Source organism: Plecotus auritus (assembly GCF_963455305.1).
Source record: "Plecotus auritus genome assembly, chromosome: 4".
Classification (NCBI taxonomy): Eukaryota; Metazoa; Chordata; class Mammalia; order Chiroptera; family Vespertilionidae; genus Plecotus; species Plecotus auritus.
Window position 1 is genome coordinate 4,750,790 of NC_137775.1, and position 23,886 is coordinate 4,774,675.

The window sequence follows — 23,886 nt, forward strand, 5'->3', positions numbered from 1 at the left end:
AAATTAAAAAAAATAAAATTGAATGTTAAGAACACAAAACTCTAAGGGGAAAACCCCGAATAACTGAGTAGAAAGATCAAATTCAACAGCGTGGACAAAATTAGTTTAGCTAACAGAGAACATATTTGCAATGTCTAAAACTGACGGGATTAACAGCTAGGAAACTTGCAAACAGCAGAAAACCCCAACAAAAATAGGCAAAGCAAAGGAATAATTTCCAAATAAGGAAATCCGAAAGGCCAGCCAGCAGCGTGGAGACACTCCAACATGTTAGAGATCAGAGGAATGCAGATTGGACAGTAATGAAGTGCTGTGTACTTAGTGCCACCACTAAGGGCAGTGGGGTGGGGGGTGGGGTGCAGCGATGGGCACCCCCCTGCCCGCCTGGGGGTGCGGTGGGAGCCATGCTAGTTCTTCCCCGTCGATATATATGTATTTGAACTCTTCAACGAGGTGACCAGACCCCTCGGTTTGCCTGGGACAGTCTTGGTTCCGCCTCTTGTCCTTTCGTGCTCTGAATTGTCCCTGCTTGGATGACAAATTACATGCAGCCTTCCCAGGATCCAACCACTTCACTCATGGCTGTTTGTCCCACTGAGATTCTCAGGCCCACAGGGACGTGTATGCAGTATTCGTGGCATCTGTGGAGGCAACTTGAATGTCCAGCGTCAGGGGGAGGACGGTTGAGATGTGTGGATACAGACAAGAAGGACTGCAGGTGCCAGGGCAGGGATTAGATGCCCCCTCCCCCCCGCAACATGGTGAATAAGAAAGCAGTGCCGAGACGGGGAGAGAATCAGAGGGAGATGCCCAACCTTATCTTAAAAGGATGCAAATACACATAAACACAGAGGTACTCATTAAACAGGATGACGAGGAAACAGAAGTGGAAAGAAAAAGGAGTAATTACAACAAAATTCCCCCATTGCTGCATCTGGGTCGGTACCGTTTGATTTCCGTTTGCTAAGAACTCTCCACTGTGGGAGCCGCAGAGGAAAGCGCCGGTTCCTCCCGGCGCACCGACCGCACCGACGGGGTAGCAGCTTTGAGCGCTGCCCTGGGCCCAAGCGGACCAGGGAGGACGGACACGCGTCCTCCAGGAGCCATAACCACGGTCCTGCCTTAAATGAAGACTTTTACTAATGAAAAATTCCCGTTCAGCCCTCGCTGGTGTGGCTCAGTGGACAGAGCGTCGGCCTGCGGACTGAAGGGTCCCGGGTTCAATTCCCATCAAGGGCACATGCCGGGGTTGCGGGCTCATTACCCAGTTGGGGGCGTGCAGGGGCAGCCGATCCATGATTCTCTCTCATCATTGATGTTTCTCTCTCTCTCCCTCTCCCTTCCTCTCTGAAATCAATAAAAACATATTTTTTACAAAAGATGCTTTAAAATAAAATTCCCTTTCAATACGTGGGCCGAGTAAGTCTAGTCTTACTAGTAAATGTTCTGAGAGTTGCTACAGTATTTGAGAGAATGGAGTCCAGTTTGTTATTTAGGGGAAGCTTGTTTCCCCAGTAGTGTTTGAAAAGAGGGAAAAGATGTCCTTGCTGAAGACGGGTATCCCCCATGGAGAAAGAGAAAGTCGGGAGGGACCCCCCTGGAGAAAGTGAGAGAAGTCAGGAGGGACCCCCCATGGAGAAAGTAAGAGAAGTCGGGAGGGACCCCCCCCCCCAGAAAGTGAGAGAAGTGGGGAGGGACCCCCCCCTGGAGGAAGTGAGAGAAGTGGGGAGGGACCCCCATGGAGAAAGTGAGAGAAGTGGGGAGGGACCCCCCCCATGGAGAAAGTGAGAGAAGTGGGGAGGGACCCCCCCCCCAGAAAGTGAGAGAAGTGGGGAGGGACCCCCCCCTGGAGGAAGTGAGAGAAGTGGGGAGGGACCCCCATGGAGAAAGTTAGAGAAGTGGGGAGGGACCCCCCCATGGAGAAAGTGAGAGAAGTGGGGAGGGACGGGGAGGTGCTCCGAGGGGCAGGGAGGTGGGAGGGAAGAGGCCTGCCTGGATGCACAGACAGCAGGCTCCCCCTCAGATTTCTTTTTTTTTAAATTTCTTTTTATTTTTAAATATATTTTATTGATTTTTACAGAGAGGAAGGGAGAGGGATAGAGAGTTAGAAACACCGATGAGAGGGAAACATCGATCAGCTGCCTCCTGCACACTCCCTACTGGGGATGTGCCCGCAACCAAGGTACATGCCCTTGACCGGAATCGAACCTGGGACCTTTCAGCTCTATCCACTGAGCCAAACCGGTTAGGGCTCCGCCTCAGATTTCACAGGGACTGAGACATGTAGATCAGAAGCCTTACTGGTTGAGAGGACCTTGAGGTCTCGAATAGGAAGAAATCTTCATTTGTTTCAGGAGACACAGAATGAGCAGCACATGTATGGCACTGAAATGATACTGGGGGGGGGGTCATTGTAAGCTGGCATGGAACAGCCTGGGAGAGAGAGATTAGAGGCACCTGAGGCAGTTGGAAGGCATCTAATAAATAATGTTCCCCCCCCCCCCCCCCCCCCCGCAAACAACACAGGAAACCCCTAAGGGCTGAATTGCTGATAAGGCCGCATGCAGCCTAGATCTGTGGGCAAGGGGCGTCCTGGAGCTGAACCGCAGAGCTAGAGAGACCTGCCACCTCACGGGGGGGTGGGGGTACGGGGGGGGGCAGTCCTGTGCTTCCCGGGCTCCCAGATGGCCAGGCCCTAGGACGTGCGTGGTGTGAAGGGCCAGAGAGTGCTCTTTGCCAGCAGACGGGGTCCCGAGAGAAAGAGGTAGGGCTGGCTCATGTGGCCAGGTTACCCCTCCGGACGCACCAGTCAGATCACATGAGACCTTCTCCACTGAGGGGACAGAAGGGCCAACATGTGCCCCTCGACCCTCAGAGGCGAGGACATGGCCTGTCTTCCGCGCGGAAGCCGTGTCCCCCTGAGATGGGATCTTCTCAGCGGTAAATTCTGGAAGGTGGGGCCTGGCATTGGGCTAAAGGGGAGAGAACAGATGACATCAGAAATTCGGAGCTTCAGGAAATTCACAAAACCCGGTTTGTCCACGTTCCTATCTGTTTCATCCCCCCCCCCCCGCCCCCCGCCCCCCGGGCAACCCAGCACACGCCCTAACATCGAGGAGAGAGAGGATGGTAAACCCCACTCTGAGGCTTAAAATAGCTCCTGGACTGTGGGTGGGCAGTTTTGCTTTTTTTTTGCGTAAAAATAACTTCGAAGTGAAAGCAAGTCTGCGGAAACACATGCCTCGCGTCCCGTGTCCTCAGGGGGTCAGGTGCCCTTACAAGAAAGCAGCCTGGAATGTCAGCGACTGGGTCCCGCACGTACACCGTGTTCAAGATCACGCACACGGTGTTCAAGATCACGCACACGGTGTTCAAGATCACCTGCGTGGACTTGCAGGTTTCGGCGAGGAGACCTGGGAGCTACTCTGTCTTGTTGAGCGGGTGTAGAGAGGGCGAGTGAGGAGCCGGGCAGACAGTCTGAGAAGTGTCACTCTGGATAAGTCAAGGACTTACACAAAAGGGGTCCCCTCGTCCCCTCGTTTGTGGCGGACACCACCCTGAGCGACTGGCCAGGCTTGCCCCCCGTGGCAGGCCCTCTCCACCCTGACAGCCCAGAACATTAACTGCTTCATCAAGTCAGCTTTTGACAATCCAAAAAAAGAGGAAAGGAAAGATGATGGTTTTTATTTTATTATTATTTTTTAAGATATGTTTTTATTGATTTCAGAGAGGAAGGGAGAGGGAGAGAGAGAGAGACATCAATGATGAGAATCATTGATCCTCTGCTTCCTGCACGCACCCTACTGGGGATGGAGCCCGCAACCCATGTATGTGCCTGTAGCTGACATCGAACCTGGGACCCCTCAGTCCACAAGCCGATGCTCTATCCACTGAGCCAAACCATCTGGGGCAAAGATGATGGTTTTTAAATGTTTCTTGTTTATATTCTGCAACCAAACAGCTAGTTAATAAATCTGATGTTTCGGGAGATCATTTGTTTCACGTACGTGGGTTTTTTCCATATGAAACATCAAACCCTGCTCAGAGGAGACAGCGACTTTAGGAGGAGGGCTAGGCAGGGTGGAGTGCTTGCTTTCTTTTTATCTTTCTATTAAAAATCATAAAGAAAACGTGATAAAATATCACCTTCTGTTAAATCTGGATAGAGGGTACATAGTTGTCTATTGAATTATTTCCTGAAGATTTAACACATTCTATAATTTTAGAAAGATCACAAAATAACATGTTCTGTGATGGTATGGGGCAGACAGAAAGAACTCATTTTCTGAGAAAACTACCGCATGATCACGTGTCCATGCCCCGGGCTCCTGCGGGGTCACACCTGGCGGTCTCTGGCTACGTGACCCCCGTCAGCGGGGCTTGAGCCTTGATCTGATCTGAGTAATGTTCTGCTCTTCGCTGTCCGGCATCGCATCCCCCTGGGTCCTGGTGTGTGCTGCACCTCACACCCTCCCTCCTATCTGCTGTGCCTGCAAAGGCCACCCAGACCTGTGAGACCCCACCTAAGACTGGAATTCATAAGCTTGGAGAGAAACCTAGAAGATTCTACACAGATGAGTTCCCTTTTTAAAAACATTTTTCCCGTCTCTGTTTTTTTATTTTTTTAATATATTTTATTGATTTTTTACAGAGAGGAAGGGAGAGGGATAGAGAGTTAGAAACATCGATGAGAGAGAAACATCGATCAGCTGCCTCCTGCATACCCCCTACTGGGTATGTGCCCGCAACCAAGGTACATGCCCTTGACCGGAATCGAACCTGGGACCCTTGAGTCTGCAGGCCGACGCTCTATCCACTGAGCCAAACCGGTTAGGGCCCGTCTCTGGTTTTTGATGTGGTTTGCCCAGCTGGGATGTAGGTAAGTAACAAGTTCCCCAGGTTCACGTTCCAGCAGACGGCAGGGCGGTGAGCTGGGAAGAAAGGAACCCGAGGGACTGGCTGGCACTGATTAGCAGGGCTCCTTCGTTTCTTTATCAACAAATGTTCCTGGCGCATCTGTGAGGCCCCAGGCGCAGCTTCAGCTGCTGAGGATGTAGCAGTGAACTCGACAGACAGGAGCTGCCTTGCGGGGGCGGGGGGGGGAGGGGTCTCAGAAAATAAAGAGGCAAACAAGCGGGTGCCCTCCACACAGTCCAGCAGGTAACGTGGCAGGAGGGACCTGGGAGCTGGCACTGCCCGTGGGGAGGTCGGAGGCGTCTCGGAGGAGCTGGTATTTGGGCAAAGACCTGGGAGAAGAGAAAGGCCAGGCTGGCGGGAGGGCAGTGCATTCAGGTAGAGGGGCACGGGGCAGGCAGGAGCAGGGGGTGGCGGGGAGGTGACCCGGGAGGAGCAGGAGCCGAGCAGCTGGCCAAGGAAGGGGTTTAAATTCCACTCTAAAACCCATCGGCGGCGGAAGGGGCGGGGGGAGGGGAGACACAATCTGGTAGATTCTGAAATGGGCTGGTAGGTCTGTTGGACGGGGTGCAAAGGGAGAGAGGAATTCGGGCTGACTTCCAGGTTGGGGGCTAGGGAACAGGGCCAGTGGTTACTTAGCCGTCTGGAGGCCTCCTGTACCTTCCCCGTGGCCGCCTCCCCCTGCCCTCCAGTCACTGCGCTGTTTGTCAGCAGGGGCTTGGCGGGGCCACAGTTTTCGAAAAACCATGATACTTGAGACACCGAGTCGACAGTTGCTGCTTGAGAGAGAGGTCAAGATGACCTCTGGGATCTGGGATCAGATCAGATGACTTAGGAAGAGAATGTGCATAGATAAGGGCCCTGTGGTGGGGGTGGGTGAGCTGGGGTGGGGGGACCTCAAAAGAGGAAGCAGGAGACGGGGGAAGAGGAGAAAACAAACCCGATGTGTCCACGGTGGCTTAGGCGAGCGGGAGCGGTAAGATGAGGCAGAGGAGTTTGGCCTCTGGATTTGGCAAGATGGAGGTCACGGGCAATCTTGAGAAATTGGGGTGTCGGAAGGTGGACAATTAATTTATTCTCTGTGGGCTGTTTCCTCCCTAAATTGAGGGTATCAAAATAGATGGTGTGTAGGGTCCCACCCATTACCTCCTCACATCATATGGAAAACTTTCTTTTAAGCTAGAAAATTTTTTTTCTAAAATATACCCTCATAAAACGGTCAAGAATAAAACAATATAATAAAAAGAGCTGTGCTATTTGAGAAGTTATCAGTCAAACAAGTTTTGCAGTCATCAGTACCCTTTTACATAAAAATGATTATGGCTATTTAGGCAAATCATTTAAAAACCAAGGAAACAATTAGAATACCTAGTGGCCAGAATTTCTCTTAGCAGACCCAAGTTACATAAGGTGTACCATCCAAGAGCATCTAGAGCCCGGCCGGTGTGGCTCAGCGGTCACCTATGAACAGGAGGCCGCAGTTCAATTCCCGGTCAGGGCACAAGCCCGGGTTGCGGGCTCGATGCCCAATGTGGGGCGTGCAGGAGGCAGCTGATCCATGATTCTCATCACTGCTGTTTGTCCCCCTCCCTCTCCCTTCCTCTCTGAAACCAATAAAAATAAATGTTTTTAAAAAGCTCCTTCTCATTCACTGTCCTGTGCAGAGTCCAGGCAGAGTGGCCACCTGTCGGGCCCCGTGAGTCCTTCTCCCCCCCCCGCCCCCACCGCCGTGCTCCCTCACCCACACTGGGGGCTGCTCCCCCTCCGAGGTCAGAGGGAACCGTCACATCGGGCCAGGGGTTTGCACAGTGAGCTCACGGAGCTTTATAAGACCACGTGAAATGCGTAGCTCCCTTTAACGGTCATCCCGGCCACTGTCAAGCTTACCCGATGTTACATTTCAAATACAGTAGATTTCAGGCCACAGAAAGGCACAAAGGGTGCTCTGAAGGGCACCGCGGGCCACCACGCCGCCGTTTAAAACAGCTTCATGCAGCCGGGCCCTCCTGTACCCCCTGCGGCCTCATGCTCCCTGCCTCGTCACTGCCCGGAATTCTCACCAAAGGTTATCGGGTCCTGAAAAACACCCCCAATCCTTGCTTTGCCAAGGGTGCTCTATAGCGCTCCCTCTGGCCTACGTACATTCCTTTGAAGTGACTGAGTCTAGACAGAGCTTGTCACGCTATTTGTGAACTTTTCTTTACAGGTGAGATTAACCTGGCTCCGGGGAGGAGACCTGATAGGGAAGCCTGCAGCAGGGGAAGGGGCTGTTCAGTGACGGCGTGTCCTTGCCCCTGGGCCTGACGGCGCCTGGAGGGCGGCCCTGCCTCCTTCAGTGTCCCCTGCCTGAAGAACTCCCAGCGCGCCCTCCGGGCTCAGGTGTGCACACCGTTTCCCTCCTCTGGCTGAGAAACTCAAGCCCAGAAAAGGGAGCAAAGAGTCGTTCAAGGTCAGAAGTCGGAAGGAGAGCTGGAAGGGTGACCGAGACTCCTGGCTCCGGACTTCCTCGCTTCCTTCTTGGCACTGATGATAACAAACGAACAGGACCATGACGGACAAGCCCAGGGGGATAATGCCGCAAAGGAAAGGTGGAGAGAGAGGCCAGATAAATCATTTGTGCCACACCCTAAATCAGGGGCTCTCAAATTTTGGTGTAGGGTTTGCCTGAGACTTAATGACTCCCAGTTCCTAAGGGGGAGCGACTCTAAAGCACACTGAGGTTTCAGTACCGCCACCGTAGCAATTCTCCTAGATTGCTTGGAGTTGTCTTCTGTGTGTGTTGGTGGGTGGGGGTGGGAGGGGCTGTGGGGGTTGGAGTGGGAGGGTATTAGGTTTTAAAGCAGTCGTGGGCAAACTACGGCCCGCGGGCTGGATCCGGCTGTTCTATCCGGTTCTCTTGCTCTCCCCTCTGCTCCTTTACTTTGAATTTATATTAGTTCACACAAACACTCCATCCATGCTTTTGTTCCGGCCCTCCGGTCCAGTTTAAGAACCCACTGTGGCCCTCGAGTCAAAAAGTTTGCCCACCCCTGTTCTAAAGTCATGTGGAAATAAATTACCATTGGAAAATCACCTGAAATCACTCAGAAGATCTATGTATGTAAAAGGCTAATACACTAAGTGCCCGACCGTCTGACCGGTTGCTATGATGCACACTGACCACCAGGGGACAGATGCTCAATGCAGGAGCTGCTGAGCTGCAGTGACTTGGCAGCGATGGTTCTCGGATGATGCACCCTGAAACCAGAGAGGAGGGAGCCCGATTCCGGGACCCCCTTGGGGGATGTTGGAGAACCGGTTTTGGCCCGATCCCCGCAGGCCAGGCCAAGGGACCCCGCCTACCAGAGGGACCCCGCTTACTCTGCAGACGCAGGGGAGGGACCGTAGGAGATGGGCTCCAGAGCGTGTCCAGCCCAGGTTGCCCAGTCCCGCCCCACCAGTCATTTTCTAATTAATTGCCTTTCATTGTGCACGAATCCATGCACCGGGTCACTAGTGCATGGATTCGTGGGAGGGGGCTGTATAGGAATGTCAACATAACGAGTAATGCTTACGTGATGTATGCTATATGGGGAATGCATATGCAAAACAGGATTCTACACCACGCATGTCAAACTCAAAGGCTAACCCGGGCCAAATAAACAGGGTTTACGTTGATGTGGGCCACAAAAAAACAAAAGCTTCAATTTTCATAGAAACGTAGGTTTATTTCGATAGAGACATGCTGAATACATAGGGCTGAAATAAATGAGTGATCATTAACATAAAATAATAGAACATTTTAATAAAAAGTAATATTTTTTTCTTGAACATTAACTTACCAGACACTGAATAACTGCACAAATTAATACGCGTAACGCAAATAAACCTATTTTTCTGGTTCTCCGAAAGTGAAATATTTCCTGGTGCGCACACCAAACAAGTCAGTCCAAGACTAATGACGTGGCCATCGGCTGCTAAAATATTCGCTGCTCGTATTAGTGGAGAGAAATGGTGTGCCTGTGCATAAGGCACGCAAGGGACATGAATGCAACACGATTATAGTCATCAGTCATTAGCGAACGTTGTAGTTCGTTATTAATAATTATGTATAACAGGATATTGTAAAAATCAAGTTACAAAATTTTTATTAAAACGTTTCTTACGTACCGTTATATTGGCTGGGCTGCAAAAATATTCATTGTGGGCCGCATGAGGCCGGCAGGCCGCGAGTTTGACATGCATGCTCTACACTATTTTAACTGACTCGGGAAAAGTGTCCCTCTAGTCAAATGTGAGTAAGTTAAAGGCTCCCGAATAAGATCATCGCCTTTCTACACATGAAGAGGGGGGGCTTAGTCAGTAAAGAGACTTGCCCAAGGTGACCCGCTTGTGAGTGCTGGGACTAGACCTGTGATCTTTGCGTTTTTCAGCATTTCCCTGAAGGGCGAAGTTCAGAAGTAAAGGTGGGGGCCACTGGGATTCCAAACATCTAGTTTGGAAGACAATACCCTGAGATAAAAGCTTGGCGTGGTGTACTATCAGCAGAGCAGGACCCAAAATGACTAACAAGGCTCGAGGCAACGTTATCAGGTGGAGATAGTGTCCCCGGAGTAGCAAGTCCCATCTGAACCATAATTACCAAGGTTACTTAAATCTCTCGTTTCCTTCCCACAGCAGTTACCTTTACATCTTCATTTTAATAATTTTTAATAAAAAAGAAAGTCAGTCTTTCAGAGGGAACAGACTTACCCAAATAGAGGGGAAAAAAATCTCAGGAAAGGCCTCCCTCCGCACCTGGAACTCTGAAACGCCCTGGACCGGCAGTGGGAGAGGGTCCCAGGTGCCCACTGACAAGGGTGCCCCCCCCCAAGCAGTCTGCCCCTGTGACAGGCTAGGCATCGCCCGGGGGCTGTGCCATGCATGCTGCAGGCCCGACCTCGCCCAGTGCCCCAGGCCGGTGGCGGAGGCTGCGGCTAGTGCCTCTGTTCCGTGAACTGGGAGTCTGGTGCTTTGCCCAGTCACTGGTTACTCTGTCCAGGGGTAGATCTGAGTGCCTACTATCTGTGCTGGGCACGTTTCTAGGCATCTTACCCGAATTAACTCCTTTAATCCTCCTAAAAACCCCATGAAATAGGTGCCATAACTAGGCCATTTTAGTAACTGGCTGGGTTCACACTGGGAGTTAGTGGTGAGCCCAGAGAAGGAATTCAGAAGCTCTGGTCTCAACCCATAGTCGACATCACAATCACCCGAAAGGCTTGAAGACAGAGACTGCTGGGCTAGGTTTGGGGGGGATGCCTGCGCGTTTCCATTTCTGCACGTTCCCGGGGGTGCGATGCCCCTAGCCTGGGCAGCTGGCTTTAGAAGCACTTAATCTCGGCGCTACAAACCCTACTGGCCACCAAAGTACACGTGTGTGTAAAAATTTCTGAGAACTATTTGCAAAAAAAATGAAAGTAATTCCTAGCCCTAGCCGGTTTGGCTCAGTGGTCAGAGCGCCTCGGCCTGCGGACTGAGGGGTCAGGGCACCCTGCCGGGGTTGCAGGCTCAGTCCCCAGTAAGGGGCGCGCAGGAAGGCCCATCCCATCAATGATTCTCTCTCTCACCATTGATGTTTCTCCCTCCCTCCCTCTCTGAAGTCAATACAAACGCACTTTGGAAATAATACTTCCTATGCTTTCTCCCTGTGGAGGCTTTCGCTACAGCTTTGCGCTGGTCAGGCCCCACGAGATCACGGTGTGCCCTTCACCGAGCGCCGTGGGCGATGCGTCCTGGGCCGAATCCCGCAGCCGAGGCCTCCGAGCCCCCAGGCGGCCCGCCACGCGCGCGAGACACGTCGGCCAGGCCAAGGCCACCCCAGGCTCGGGGTTCCGGCCGCGGTCCGGCGCAAGGACACGGGGCGCCCGGCACCCCCACAGGTTTGTTTCGTCTCCTGATTCCGCCCTGCCCGCCGCGGCGCAGGCGGTCTACCCTCTCCCACTGCGGCCAGAAGTTGCCCCGGATCCGGCCAGTTCTCCAAGGGCAAAGGGACAGCGGCGAGGGGAAGGGTCTTCCCTGGGAGAGAGGAGGCGGGGCGGGGCGGGCGGGGGGAACGCGCCCCCACCCGGGCTCCGCGCCTGGGGGCGCCTGGGGGGAGCCGGGCGGGGCGGGCGGGGCGCCCCGGGCGCGGGCGGAGGCGCAGCCATCTTGCGCGGCGCACCTCGCAGGTCGGCGGGCGGGGCGGTTAGGGGCGCGGCCCCAGGACCCGCCCCTCCAGGGACTCTCGGCGGCGCGGGCGGCGGGCACTCAGCCGACGCACCGACGCGGAGCGCACCGTCCACAGCCGCCGGTGAGCCGGGCGGGATCCGGGCCGGCGCCGGGCGGGCGGAGGGTCGGGCCGAGCCGGGGGGTCGCGCCGCGCACTCGGCGGAGGGACGGTGGCCGGGTTCGGCGACAGGGGTGGCGGGACGGCTGGCGGAGGGGCGGACCGCGCTCCAGCCCGGGCCCGGGGTCCCCGGGGGGAGGCGGGCTCGGGTCCCGGGATCCCGGCTCGGGGTCCCGACGTGCGCGGCCGGTCGGGTCCACCCCAGCCCCCAGAGCTCGGCTCTTTTTTGGGCCCAAAGACACGGCAGGTGAAGCCGAACCTGCCGGTGTGGTCGCGCCGACTGCCCGCGACCCTCCTTTCCTCCGTCCCCTCGGGGCCCCCCGAAGTGCCCGCGGAGCCCGGGCTGCGTGGCCGCGCCTGCCGGTCCCCCGCGCTCGGCCGGGCGGGACAGTTGTGAAAAGTGTTTCTCAAGGCGGGCGGTTGCGGTTTCAGCCGTGGGGCCAACGGTTGCCTCACAAAGTGAAACTCGCCGGGCTCCGCTGGCTTCCTGGAAGCGGCGGCAAGTTCCCCGCCGGCCCCCGACCCTCCACGGCCCTGCCCCGACGCCCGCCCGCCCGGCCCGCCGTAGTCGCAGGTTGGGCGGTGACTCACCCAGCGCCGCCCGCCCGCCCGCCGGCCGGTTCTTAAGCCGCAGCGCGCGGGGCGGGCGCGGTCTCGGCGGCGGGAGAGGACGCCGAGCGCTAACGCCCGTGTCTGCAGGTCCCACCGCCGCCTCCGCCGCTGCCGCGCCGCGTTCCCGAGGAGCGAGGAGAACCCGCCAGAACCGAAAATGCCGAAACCAGTAAGTAGCCCGGCTCTGGCCGCGCCCCGGGCTCTGTCCCCCGGCGGGGCCGCCTGGCCAGGTGCTCGCAGCGCTTGGGGCTCAGGGTCCGGGGTGGGGGTGGGGGTGGGGCAGGCGCGGGGAACGGGCTCCCCTGCTCCTTGGGGGTGGCTTTGTAAACTCGAGAACGCTAAGGGCGCCTCTTCTTTTGCGACGTGTTCCCCCCCCTTCCCCCCGGGCTGCAGTCGTTTGGGGCTTTTGTATACATTAGGATCCCCTGTGACACTGCTTCTGTCTGTTGAAAAAGCGTATTTTTTTTTTTTTTTTGAAAAAGCGTATTCTAACAAACTTGTTTCCTAAAAACAAAAATTGTCGGGATCGCGGGGAGAGCCTAGTGGCTTCCGATGGCGCACACCGACTCCGGTCCCCTCAGGTGTCCGGGGCAAAACGCACCCCGGATCTGGCCCTGGCGCTTCCCGGGGCCCCTGGCAGAGGAGACCGCCGCTGCGGGGGCTGGCCCTGCACCCCAGGCCGGCGAGCCTCGCTCTGCTCCCGGGAATGTGCTGGTGCAGCAGGATTCCTGTCTGAGAGGGCTAGCAATGGACTTGAATTGCCGATGAGGGAAGGCAGCCCTGGACTTGGATAAGGAGGCTGCTCTATCCGGCTCTCTGGCCCAGCACCCCTGCCGCACCCTGTAAACGCCAGCTGATTACAGTGCTGCTGTGCCCGCACCCCTGTCCCCCGAATCCGAGGGTGTCGTCATCTCGGGTGGCTTGCTGCCCAGGCCTGGGGCTGCCCCGGCTTTCTTTTTAAGTTGTGGGGACAAGGCAGGTTCTTTGTGCTGCGCATTTCTTGGCTGTATGTATTCCACCTGCTTTTCACGCGGTGAAACTGGAGACTACAGTTTTTTAATTGGCTTTGTAAATCGCGGTGGAGAAAATATCTGGATTCATTAAAAATGGAAATAAAAGATGCATAGGGATAGGGAATGTATTTCTAGTTCTCCAAACAAGTTCTGCCGTCAGTGCTTATGTGCTTTTTCTACTGTTAAACGTTAGATTTTCTAAAAGGAGTTTTGGACGAATGAAGTTTTACTGTTAGGTTAAATAAGTTACCATGTTAATATGCTAATAGATTCAGAAGCCAATCTAGTTTTTGCCTAAGTTACATCATCAAGATGATTCATTCATGGTGCAGGAAATTCTTTTCCTACACAAAATTCTTCATTTGAAACATGCAAGGGGCACGTGACATCCAGGCTTTTCAATGCCTGTGGCATAAAACTGGCCTAACAGTCCTTATTCTGGGAACAGCCCTGCGCCTCAAAGCGACTTGCAGAGCAGAGGGCAGGAGCTTACCTACCTAGGGCAGGTGAGATGGTCTTTATTTTGCTAAAAGAAAAGCTGCAGGGTTCAGCTTGTAAGATACCCCTCAAGAAAAAAGTCAGTAAGCCAGTTTCCAGTCACTACTTTTCCTTCTCATTTCTCATAGGAATTGTAATCTATGTTTCTCTTTTTATTGTAGTAAAATATACATATCACCTTCCCCAAGGGAAACCCCGTATCTCTTAAACACTAACTCCCCATTCCTCCCTCCCTCAGCCGCTGGCTAGGGACCTCATAGGAGCAGAATCACAGTAGTTGGCCTCTGGTGTCTGACTCATTTGGCTCAGCACAAAGTCCTCCAGGTTCCTCCGTGTTGTAGCATGTCAGAATGTCCTCCCTTTTCAAGGCTCTTTCCTATGGCAGGTACATGGTAGTTTCATTTTGCTTTCAAAGTCTTTTATGATGGATCAGAAATTTAGAAAATGTTCTGACAAAGTGAGGATAGTTAAGTTGTTGAGGAATGATAGTAGCCATTGCTTGGGGTGTTAGAATCCCAATAACCAGAATCACGTTTTGAAAGACTTTATTTTACACTAGAGGCCTGGTGCATGACATTCGTGCCCTGGAGGAAGGGGGTGGCCCTCAGCCCAGTCTGCACCCTCTCCCAGTCCAGGACCCCTCGGGGGATGTCCAACTGCCGGCTTAGGCCCGCTCCCCTAAACCGGCCGTCTGACATCCCCCCAGGGGTTCTTAGCGCTGCTGCGGAGGCAGGAGAGGCTCCCTCCACCGCTGCTGTGCCACCAGCCATGAGCCCGGCTTCGGCTGAGCGGCGCTCCCCCTGGGGGAGCGCACTGACCACCAGGGGGCAGCTCCTGCGCTGAGCGTCTGCCCCCCGGTGGTCAGTGTGCGTCATAGCGACCGGTCGTTCCGCAGTTCGGTCCATTTGCATATTAGGGTTTTATTGGATAGGATAGGATAGGGTAATAGGTACAGCTGTAATTTCAAAACAGTGTTGGGAGGTCTCCTTTAGATGAGCCACTTGGGAAATTCCTACCTGCCCCCTTTTCTGTGGGGATGGTTTCTTGGAGGTTTTGTCCCATAAAACGCACGCACGCACATGCACACGCATACGCACAGAAGGCTGAGAGGAGCTAAGGGGCTTGCACACGTTTGGATGTGGTCCCTGTGAGGCTGCTGTGCACTACCTACTGTTGTTGTTGCTTTTTCGCCCTCGGTAGATGGGAAAGGGGAAGCATCCCCAACAGGTTCTATAGATGTGCTTTTCCAAAAAGCTATTGATTCTCTCCTTTCTTTGTTTTAAATTGATCTGATAGAGAGAAAGAGGGAGGGAGGAAAAGAGAGAAAACATCCGTGTGGGAGAAACATTTGGTTGCCTCTTGCACGTGCTCCAACTGGGGCATGTGCCCAGACCCTGCCACCTCCAACCACTGAGCCACACCGGCCAGCAGGTTTATTGATTCTTGATCCAGTCCAAGCTAAGAATCTTGTTAGGGCCTTCATGTGATTTGATGTGTGACAACAGGATCCAGGGGCAAACACGTATAAAGAGGGTTACATCTGAGCAGCTGGGGGCTGGGGCTTGCTTCCACCTGACCTCTTGAACTTTTGATAAAGTATTTTTGATTGATTTGTCTAAACTGAGTCAGTGGGTGACTATTCATAAAACACTATAAATGAAATAGTATCTCCTTGCTGCTTTCTCTGAACACTGCTTTTCCAGACACCTCTTGTTAAAAGGACTGCCTGTTCACTCAGGCAGCCAGGCAAGGAGCCCGCACAGGTGGCTGGGTCCGGTCTTGGCCTCCGGGAGCTTGCAGTCTGGGACCTGAGCCCAGACAGTGCATGCTGCAGCGGGGCTGGAACTCAGCGAGCTCTCCTAGGGGGAGGGACTTAGGGAAAGGGCAGCTCTGCCCCGCCCCCTCACCTGGGGCGGACTCCCTCTCACGGGAGGGGGGCGGGCGGGGGTTTGCTCCCAGGTTCCTGGCTCAGGAAGCAGTCTTTGTGCCCATGATTCAGCCAAGGGTGGCCTGTGCTGCTCCTTCCGCCCCCCACCCCCCACCTGGTGTCTTCATTGTGATGGAAAGGAGGCCCGGGGCATTGGAAAGGAAACCTTGCCGTCCAGCCTGGGAGTGAAGGGGAGGTCACCCTCAAGCTCTCAAAGCTTTTCCCGAGGGGTTTAGAGTTGAACTGCCTTTAAGTGGCTCCAGTGGGCGAGAGAGGAAAACGGAGGCCAGCCAGCAGGGCCTTCCTGGTGGCCGTACTCGGGGCTCAGCTCCAGCCGCAGTGGGGCTTTGACTGGAAGGAGGAGACCTGGTCAGATCTGCCTTCTGTGGGGTCATTGCAGCTGCGGTGTGGGGGTCAGGAGGAGGCAGGTGGCAAGAGTGGAGGAGGTAGAGGGTTGGAGGCCCCGGTGAGGTGACGGCGTGGACAGGGTGGTGGCGATGCAGGGGGAGAGAGTGGGCCATGTGGGAGGTAAAACTCGCTGGACCTGGTGATGGGTGGATGTGCAGGGGCCGAGGGCGGCGCCGGCTGCCTTCTGGGGTCTGGCTTGTGTAACTGGCCGGCCAGGTGGTGCCATTCACGGAGATAAGGAACCTGGAGAAGGACCAGGTGTGGGAGGCCAGTGGAAGGTTTGGTTGGTACAGGCTGGTAATACACTTGTGACCGTGATTGGGGAACGTCCTTGCCTTCTTTCACAATCATACCCATTCCTCCCCAAAGATGTGCACGTCCCGGACTGGAACTGCAGTGTAAGTTTAACCCACATGAGCTAGACTAGGGAGCCCAGCAGCATCTTAGGTTTCTCCCGAGTGCATGCACTCCACACGGAGTCAGGTGAGGGTGAAGCTGGTGCGAGTTCTTAGACTTTGGTGTGGCCCGTTATGTGGAGACAGAGTCCCGGGCCCGCACAGCGCTGCTGGGTGCCCCTCCACGGCCGGCAGGACTGGCACCTGTGCTTTCCAGGAGCTCCAGGTGGCTGATGCACCCAGAGTTGGGGACTGCGGGTTTCCTCAGAAAAGGCAGTGTTGTATGTTCCTTTCTCTGGGACCCAGACCGTGCATGAGGCCCTGAGATGGGGTGATCCTGGTGGTGGTGTGTGGGCAGACCCCGGGCTCACGGTGTGCAGTGGGAGCAGCGAAGCCCAGCGTGGTTGCGGGGTATCCATTCAGGCCGACGCTGTCACGGGCGTGGGCGTGGTGCCCTGGCGCTCTTAAAGTGCCAGCCTCAGCGCCGTGGGTGCCAGCATTGGTACTGGAAGTGAGGGGCTGGGCTGGGAAGAGGAGATAGCTGGGTGGGGATCAAGCTCTAGAAGACAAGGCCAGCTGAGATGGATGCCGGCCTGGAGCTCTCTGCAGGGAACCCAGGGCAGAGCTTAATCTGGCAGTGGTGGGCTCTCCGTTTGGGCCGGTTGTAAAGGGGAAGCGGGGCAGGCATTTCTGTTCCACCGCAGGGAAGAAAGCGATCCCTTCCCTCTGCTCTGTTCACCTTGGTCCTTCCACACGGACCTCTCCTCAGCTACTGTCCTAAATAATGTGATTTCTCACAACATTTTGAATGACTTTATTAATACTTACAGTTTGGGAAAGCAAACAGTATCGTTATTCTTAGTGAATTATAATTTTTTTTTTACTTAAATTTTTATTTTTTGTTAATCCTCACCCGAGGATATTTTTCTATTGATTTTTAGAGAGTGGAAGGGAGGGGGTGGGGGGAGATGTGAGAGAGACACATCAATTGGTTGCCTCCCCCACACATCCCTACCAGCCTGGGATTGAGCTTGCAACTGAGGTACATGCCGAACTTTTTAAGTCCTCACCCAAGGATATGTATTTTGATTGATGAGGGAGAGAGAGATGTGAAAGAGAAACATCAGTCAGTTGCCTCCACCCTGATGACTAGGGATTGAACCTGCAACCTGGGCATGTGCCCTGACGGGGAATCAAACCCAGAAACTTTATGGTGAACTGGGTGATGCTCCCTCCAGCGGAGCCGCACCAGCCAGGGAGGTTCTTAGGATGATGACTCAGTACTCCCACAGTGTTCAGACATTTTAATTCTACTCTGAAGCAATACAATTCACAGCCTGCTTTCAAAACCAGTGAGCTCATTTTGAGCTATCCCTTATGGATCCCCCAAGTACTCCAGTTTTTAATTTAAGCACTAATTGTGTTTACTGCTACTAATTAAATATGGGATATTTATTGGAGAGACCAGAAATTGAATTATTTTTCTTCTAACATACCAACCATGCCTGTAGACATAAAGAATAAAGATCTTATTCTAGACTTCTGTAGATAGTTTTTAAAAATCATTGTGTTATAAGGTGGCTTAGAGACTTTTGATTAAAATGAAATGGTTAATATATACTTAATGTACATATTTTTGCAAATACAAATGTGACGAGCCCTATAAAGAACAGTTTCATAATCAACCACTTCCCTGTACTTGGGCAAAGCCATTTCCCTTCTGCGAGTCAATTTTGTCATCTGTGAAATGGGAGTAAAGTTTTTAAATGAAAAGAATGTTACCTAAGATAAACTGACACAAAGCTTGTATCCATAAAATTCAGACAATTTTTCTTGAGCTGCTGTAAGCGTTGTCTATTTCTTGTGTAGCTTTTCCCTCCTGGAAATTTGTTTTACAAACTTCATTGTAACCTGTAGCTAAAACTAAGGCTTTTCCTTCCCAAGTTGCTATAAATCAGGTCAAGTTTGTCAGTAGACCTTCCAAGGAAAACAGCCATGTGAAATGTTTGGGTTATTCCCTCTAGCGCAGCAATTTTCAACCTTTTTCATTTCATAGCACACATAAGCTAATTACTAGGATTCCATGGCATACTGAAACATATATTTTTGGCCAATATGACAAAAAATAGGTATACTTTAGATTTATTCACACCAGGCGGCTATTGTTGTGTTGGCTGTTGCCATTTTTTAACTTGGCAGTCTAAGGGAAAGAGGTCAGTGCCCCTGATTAAAGAGTCAGGTGTTGATGTCTGAGAAACTCCTGCAGCTCACCGGTGTGCTGTGGCACACCTGCTGAAAATCGCTTCTCACCGTTACCTGCTTTTCATCCTCTGTATCTTCCCGTTGTCAGAATTCCCTTGTGGTTCACATGGCTTCCTTCCTTTTTATTGAAGCCCTGTCACATGTCATTTTGTGCTAGGTGCTGGGGCTGTAAAAATAAGGCAGACAGGTGTTGCCTTTAAGGGATTCTCAGTCTAAGAGGGTAGTCAGCTAGGTGAACAGAGAATGACAGGACAGGGTGATCAGTGTGGTAAAAGAGGTACACCCCTAGGAAGGGTAAATTGTGCCCCCAGAGCCAGGAGGCCTCCCAGCTGGTGAGATGCTTAGTGGGGTGCTGAGGGATGCATAGGAGCTCACCAGTGCACAAGGGCAGGGAGGCATTAAGGTAGTAGCAGTGGTCAGTTCTGCTTTTCTTTGATTATGAATCACATTTTCTTTTTTTTAACACCTTAAGGATCAATGGTATTGCTGTTTCAAAGGAAATGAAAACTGCATTAACACAATTATCTTTTTAATCTATTGTGTTTGAGAAAAACTTTAAAAGCAAAATGAAAATTCTGATCTTGGCCTAACTTTTATTGATAAACCGAGGAACAAATATCACCTGAGGGCAAACTGTAATAGCCAAATATATCAGATTTTGGTTACCTTTGGTTAAGTTTGAGGTCACTTTCCACATGCTAATTTTCTTTTCTAATTTTGTCTGAGAGATTGGTTTAAAACTGTCTAAATTTTTAATACTCTAGGAGGGGGTAGGCAAAGGCCAAGTCTGGCTGTGGCCTGGTTTTTATGGACTCCCAGATAGAAATCGTTTTTACGTTTTTAAAAGTTTTTTAAAACAGCAAGAACAATAATATGCAACAGATACCAAATATGGCCTGCACAGCCCCAAATATTTACCTGGCCCTTTACAGAAAAAATGGCCAACTTCTGCTTTAGGACAAAAATAGTAATTGTTAAGCATTTGTTGTACCTTCTATATATTTTATGGCTGAGTTAATAATTTCTGGAAGCAGATTCACTTCACTGTTTCTAATTAAAAAAAAAAAAAAAAAAATCACAGGCTCTGAGCCTGGACGTGCGTGGGGAAAGCTCTCCCAGGGCTGGACTGGAAGCCAGGCTGGCGCTCTGGCGGCCTTGTTCCTGCGGGGGAAGGGGCAGCATCCGTGTCACCCGTGCTGAGCCCCTGCACAGTGACAGGTTCGGGGCAGGTGCCAGAGGAGCAGTTTGTACCTGATGTTCGAGTTGGAAGGTGGCTGTTCCATAAATGAGTTGCCTTTCTGTCACTGACAATTAAAGTTACCGTTTGACCTACCATAGTGTATGAATTTCTGACTACAGAGGGTTTTATGTCAATCCCTGACTTGGATCACTCTATCTAAAACAGGGCCCCTCACTGTCCACCCTGTACCCGCTTCATTGGACTTCATAGAACTCATTTCTACCTGTAACAGTGTTAGATACTTGTTTCTTCGCCTTCCGTCTTTTCTGACTGCAACAGCGAGAAGTATAGTGCGTGGGCGGGGTGGGGGAGCCTTATCTGCTCCAGAACAAACTTTAAATTCTTGCTTTTTTGGCAGATGAGTAGAGGGAGGGCGGCTGACCAAGTGGGGAGACACGCTGCCTCTAGTGCAGGGGTGGGCAAACTTTTTGACTCGAAGGCCACAATGGGTTCTTAAACTGGACCGGAGGGCCGGAACAAAAGCATGGATGGAGTGTTTGTGTGAACTAATATAAATTCAAAGTAAAGGAGCGGAGGGGAGAGCAAGAGAACCGGATAGAACAGCCGGATAGAACAGCCGGATCCGGCCCGCGGGCCGTCGTTTGCCCAAGGCTGCTCTAGTGGGTGCCGTGGGCGAGCGTCTCCGCCTCCCTGGGCCCTGCTTCCTCTCCTGGGACGTTCCGAGGCTCTGATGAGGCCCATGGGGCAGGGACGAGGTGGGCAGCACGGGGACGCTCCTGGCCTGTGGCTGGCCCCCTGCTGTCACCACAGAGGGCAGAGTAAATGCAGAGCTCGACGTGTAACTACGACATTCTGACCTGATGGAACAAACTGTCCTTTCTCGGGGGGCGTTCTTTTCTCTGGCTCAGCCTGACAGGCAATAGGTTCCACCCTGCCTTTGTCCCCCTCAGGACCATCACCCACATCCCTGCGTACATTCACTCAGCAAATAGGAAACCTGCTGTGTGCCAGGTTTTTAGGTCCTGAAGGTGCTTCAGGCAGCTAAGCCAGGGTCGGGAGTGATGGTCGCTGCTGTCAGGCTCCATCCGGCTGTGCGAGAGGTGGAGGCCCTGTGTTCTTCCTCTCCCTCCTCGCTGGGTGAAGGGTGAAACCAGTGACTTCTGAGTGGGTTTTGTTTCTGGCCCGTCACTCTCAGCGCACAGGGAGCCGAGGCGCCACGTCTCCGAGAACCTGCTTCCACTGCGGTTGGTGGGAGCACGGCGCCTGCTGTATCGGCGTGGGCTCCCGCCATCGCTCAGGCACCGGGGTCAGGGAGCTCGCTCCTTCTGCGAGCGTTTGCCCCATTGCTGTGTCTAGAGATTTCTGGGAGAATGGTCCCAGCAGGATGTCCAGCCTGTCCCTTATGCCTTTTGAGAGCAAATTGATAAAAGCTTAGGACATAAATATTAGATGAGCACCACCTCTGTGAATGTCAGGTATATCAGTATAGTGTTGTTATTCAGATGTCTCATTGCCTTGGTTAAATAATTACGGATGTGGCTTCTTGTTGTTGAAGTATCTGCTTACATAACACATTGCTATTTGGGTGAGACTTTTAAGTGGGACTTAGGTGGGGAGACGGGGTGGGGAACCCTTGATGTTTATTAAGAAACTGGCCAAACAGGGCAGTTTGGAAATGCAGTGGATGACAAGGCTGCGAAGTGCATTCCAGGACCTGAGCAAATCCACTGTACAAAGGTGTTTTGGAGGCGGTGGGGGCATTGAATACTGACTAAATCTTAAATACTAAGGACTAGTTTTGAATTAGGTTGGAAATAATAATGGTATGGTGTGTGTCCATTCGGGCCACATACTGGTGTTTTTACAAGTGAAATGATATATGTGACGACCTTAGGATATGCCAGTGAAGTTTTTTTAAGGTGACAGAAAGGAGATGAATCAAGAATGCTGGGAAGTTAATGGTGTCAGGGCTGGGTGAAGAAGACATGGGGGGGGGGGGCCCTTAAACTGTTTTCTCTATTTTTGTGAATGTTTCCAATTTTCCAAAACAAAACGTTTGTTCCCTAAAAGCACATAAGGGTGAAAGGGAAAGATGCTGTCACGTTTCCAAGTCACCAAATGCTGGAGTCTGGTGGGAGGGGACGCGGGAGGGAAGGGACGGCTCCTTCCCCTGGGGCTGGCCACCCTGCCCCCACCGACCCACGGCCGTTCTCCCTGGGTCCCTGGAGTCGAACCAGGGTTTCTTGGGAGACCTTTTGTGTCCTGGTCAGTGAGGGGCTGCTTTAACTCCACCTGGGCCATCTCGCCCTCCGCACCCCTTTTACTAAAGGAGATCGAGGCGGACTGTGACAAAGTGCAAATTAAACGGGTGTGTGTGTGTGTGTGTGTGTGTGTGTGTGTGTGTGTGTGTAACAGCGTAAGTCAGATAGACAAGGTGGTTAAAAGCATGTGTTGGACCAAGTGTGCTCGTTCAAGCAGGTGTTGTGAGCTTGCTGATTGAGTGTGGGTCTTCGCCCACTGCAGGCGGGCAGCACACACAGAGCTGCTTGTTCCAAGCCAGTCCCTCTCGCTCGTGTTCCCACGATCTCTGGGAGCGGGGGGAGGGGGAGAGCTGTGACCCAGCTGGAAATAGGTCATCATCTCAATGGCCGCCTTCTCAGAGCTGAGATTCTGCAGTGGCATAATAGATGTGAGGCCTGGCCCGCCGAGTTCGTGCAGCCACTCTCGGAGATCCGCGTGCAGCCTGCGAGCGGCTGGGCCTTCCCAGGACCAGAGCTGCGCGGGTGGGCGGTGCGGGGTCTGTACCGCACACAGGTCTTGGAGCCATCAAGACTTAGTACAGTTATAATCCCATCCGGGTGTAACAGGCTTGACTGTGACACAGTATAAATTAAACAGGGGGTGTGTGTGCTAACAGTATGGCGGTTTAAAAGCATGTTTTACTGAAGTTTGCTTATTCAAGCAGATTTTGTAAGCTTGCTGATTTAGTGTGGGTCTTACTCCCCATTTTTGATAGATGGCAGAAATAAAGACTTCTTGGTCAAGTTCACATACATCTTGTCTAACCTGCTTATAGGAGAAATGTTCTTTAACACTGCAGAATATTTCTGCACATGTGATCCAACTAGGGGCAAAGATTTGTATCAGAAATGGCACGCGAGAGGAAGAAATGGCTCGAGAGTTAAGTGTGGCTTATTTTATATATCCTTCCTTAAAACAACAGGTTAGCAAAGCAGTTACCTTGTTTTGACATTTTCATTCTTTCATAGCCTCCCCCCCCCCCCCCCCCCCCCCGCCACTCACACTCACACTAGTTAGAAAGGAAAGACTCTTGGCAGACTTCTAAATTTACAGAGAAAACGGTCCATTCCAGGTGGGCAGTGGCGTTTAGTCTGTGTCTTTACTTTCCTATGTTTGATGAGCCTAGAATGAAAAACCAGTGTAGCATGTGCTAGTCTTGCTGGCCCTGTCCCGTCCTTTGTCTTTTACGGGACCCTAAGCTTGTGGATATAACTACCCTCACTTCTCAGTGAACTAAATTGGGGCTGAAGTATGTATGACAGCTAGTAACCTGCAACCAATGTTACAGAATCAAGACTTCACACTTATTAGATAAAGAGAAAGTGACCTTGAAGGCAGATTATCTGTTTCTGAAAGGGAATCGTTTCTTTTGCGGAACGTAATGTTCTTTGATTATTCCCTTTTCCGCGTGAAGGGTGTACGCCTTCTGGTTTCGTCCCCGTGTTAAAGCTACACAGGCCCTGGCTGGCGCGGCTCAGGTGGTTGGAGCGTCGTCCCGTGCGCCATAGGGTCGCAGGTGTGATTTCTGGTCAGGCCACTGATACCAGGTTTGCCAGTTTGATCCCCTAGGGCCGCGGTCGGCAAACTCATCAGTCACACAGCCAATATCAACATAGGCCAGTGGTCGGCAAACTCATCAGTCAACAGAGCCAATATTAACAGGACGACGATTGACATTTCTTTGGAGAGCCACATTTTTAAAACTTAAACTTCTTCTAACGCCACTTCTTCAAAATAGACTCGCCCAGGCCGTGGTATTTGTGGAAGAGCCACACTCAAGGGGCCAAAGAGCCGCATGTGGCTCGCGAGCCGCAGTTTGCCGACCACTGCCCTATGGGATCCCCTACGGGAAGCACCCGGTAGATGTGTCTCTCGCATGGATGTTTTTCTGTCCCTCTCCCTTCCTCTCCTAAAAAACCCCGTAACATTGCTCACGGCAGTGCCATTGCCGGTGTGGAAGGCAGTGTCGTCTTCTCATGGAGCCCTGAGCCCGGAGCAGCACACACTGT

At 52.5% G+C, this 23,886-nt stretch overlaps 1 protein-coding gene across 2 annotated transcripts in view; it reads left to right on the plus strand.

Annotated features, from left to right (window-relative positions):
• Positions 1 to 10,598: 10,598 nt before the first annotated feature.
• Positions 10,599 to 23,886, plus strand: part of EZR (ezrin) — a 45,965-nt gene continuing 32,677 nt past the window's right edge. The window contains exons 1-2 of one of the 2 annotated variants that reach the window (XM_080663326.1): positions 10,599 to 10,814; positions 11,939 to 12,041. In XM_080663326.1, the coding sequence (XP_080519452.1) occupies positions 12,030 to 12,041 (12 nt within the window). In that variant the 5' untranslated portion in view covers positions 10,599 to 10,814; positions 11,939 to 12,029. Of the gene's footprint in view, positions 10,815 to 11,047; positions 11,225 to 11,938; positions 12,042 to 23,886 lie in introns of those variants that run through there. The other variant, XM_080663325.1, reaches the window with a different exon arrangement.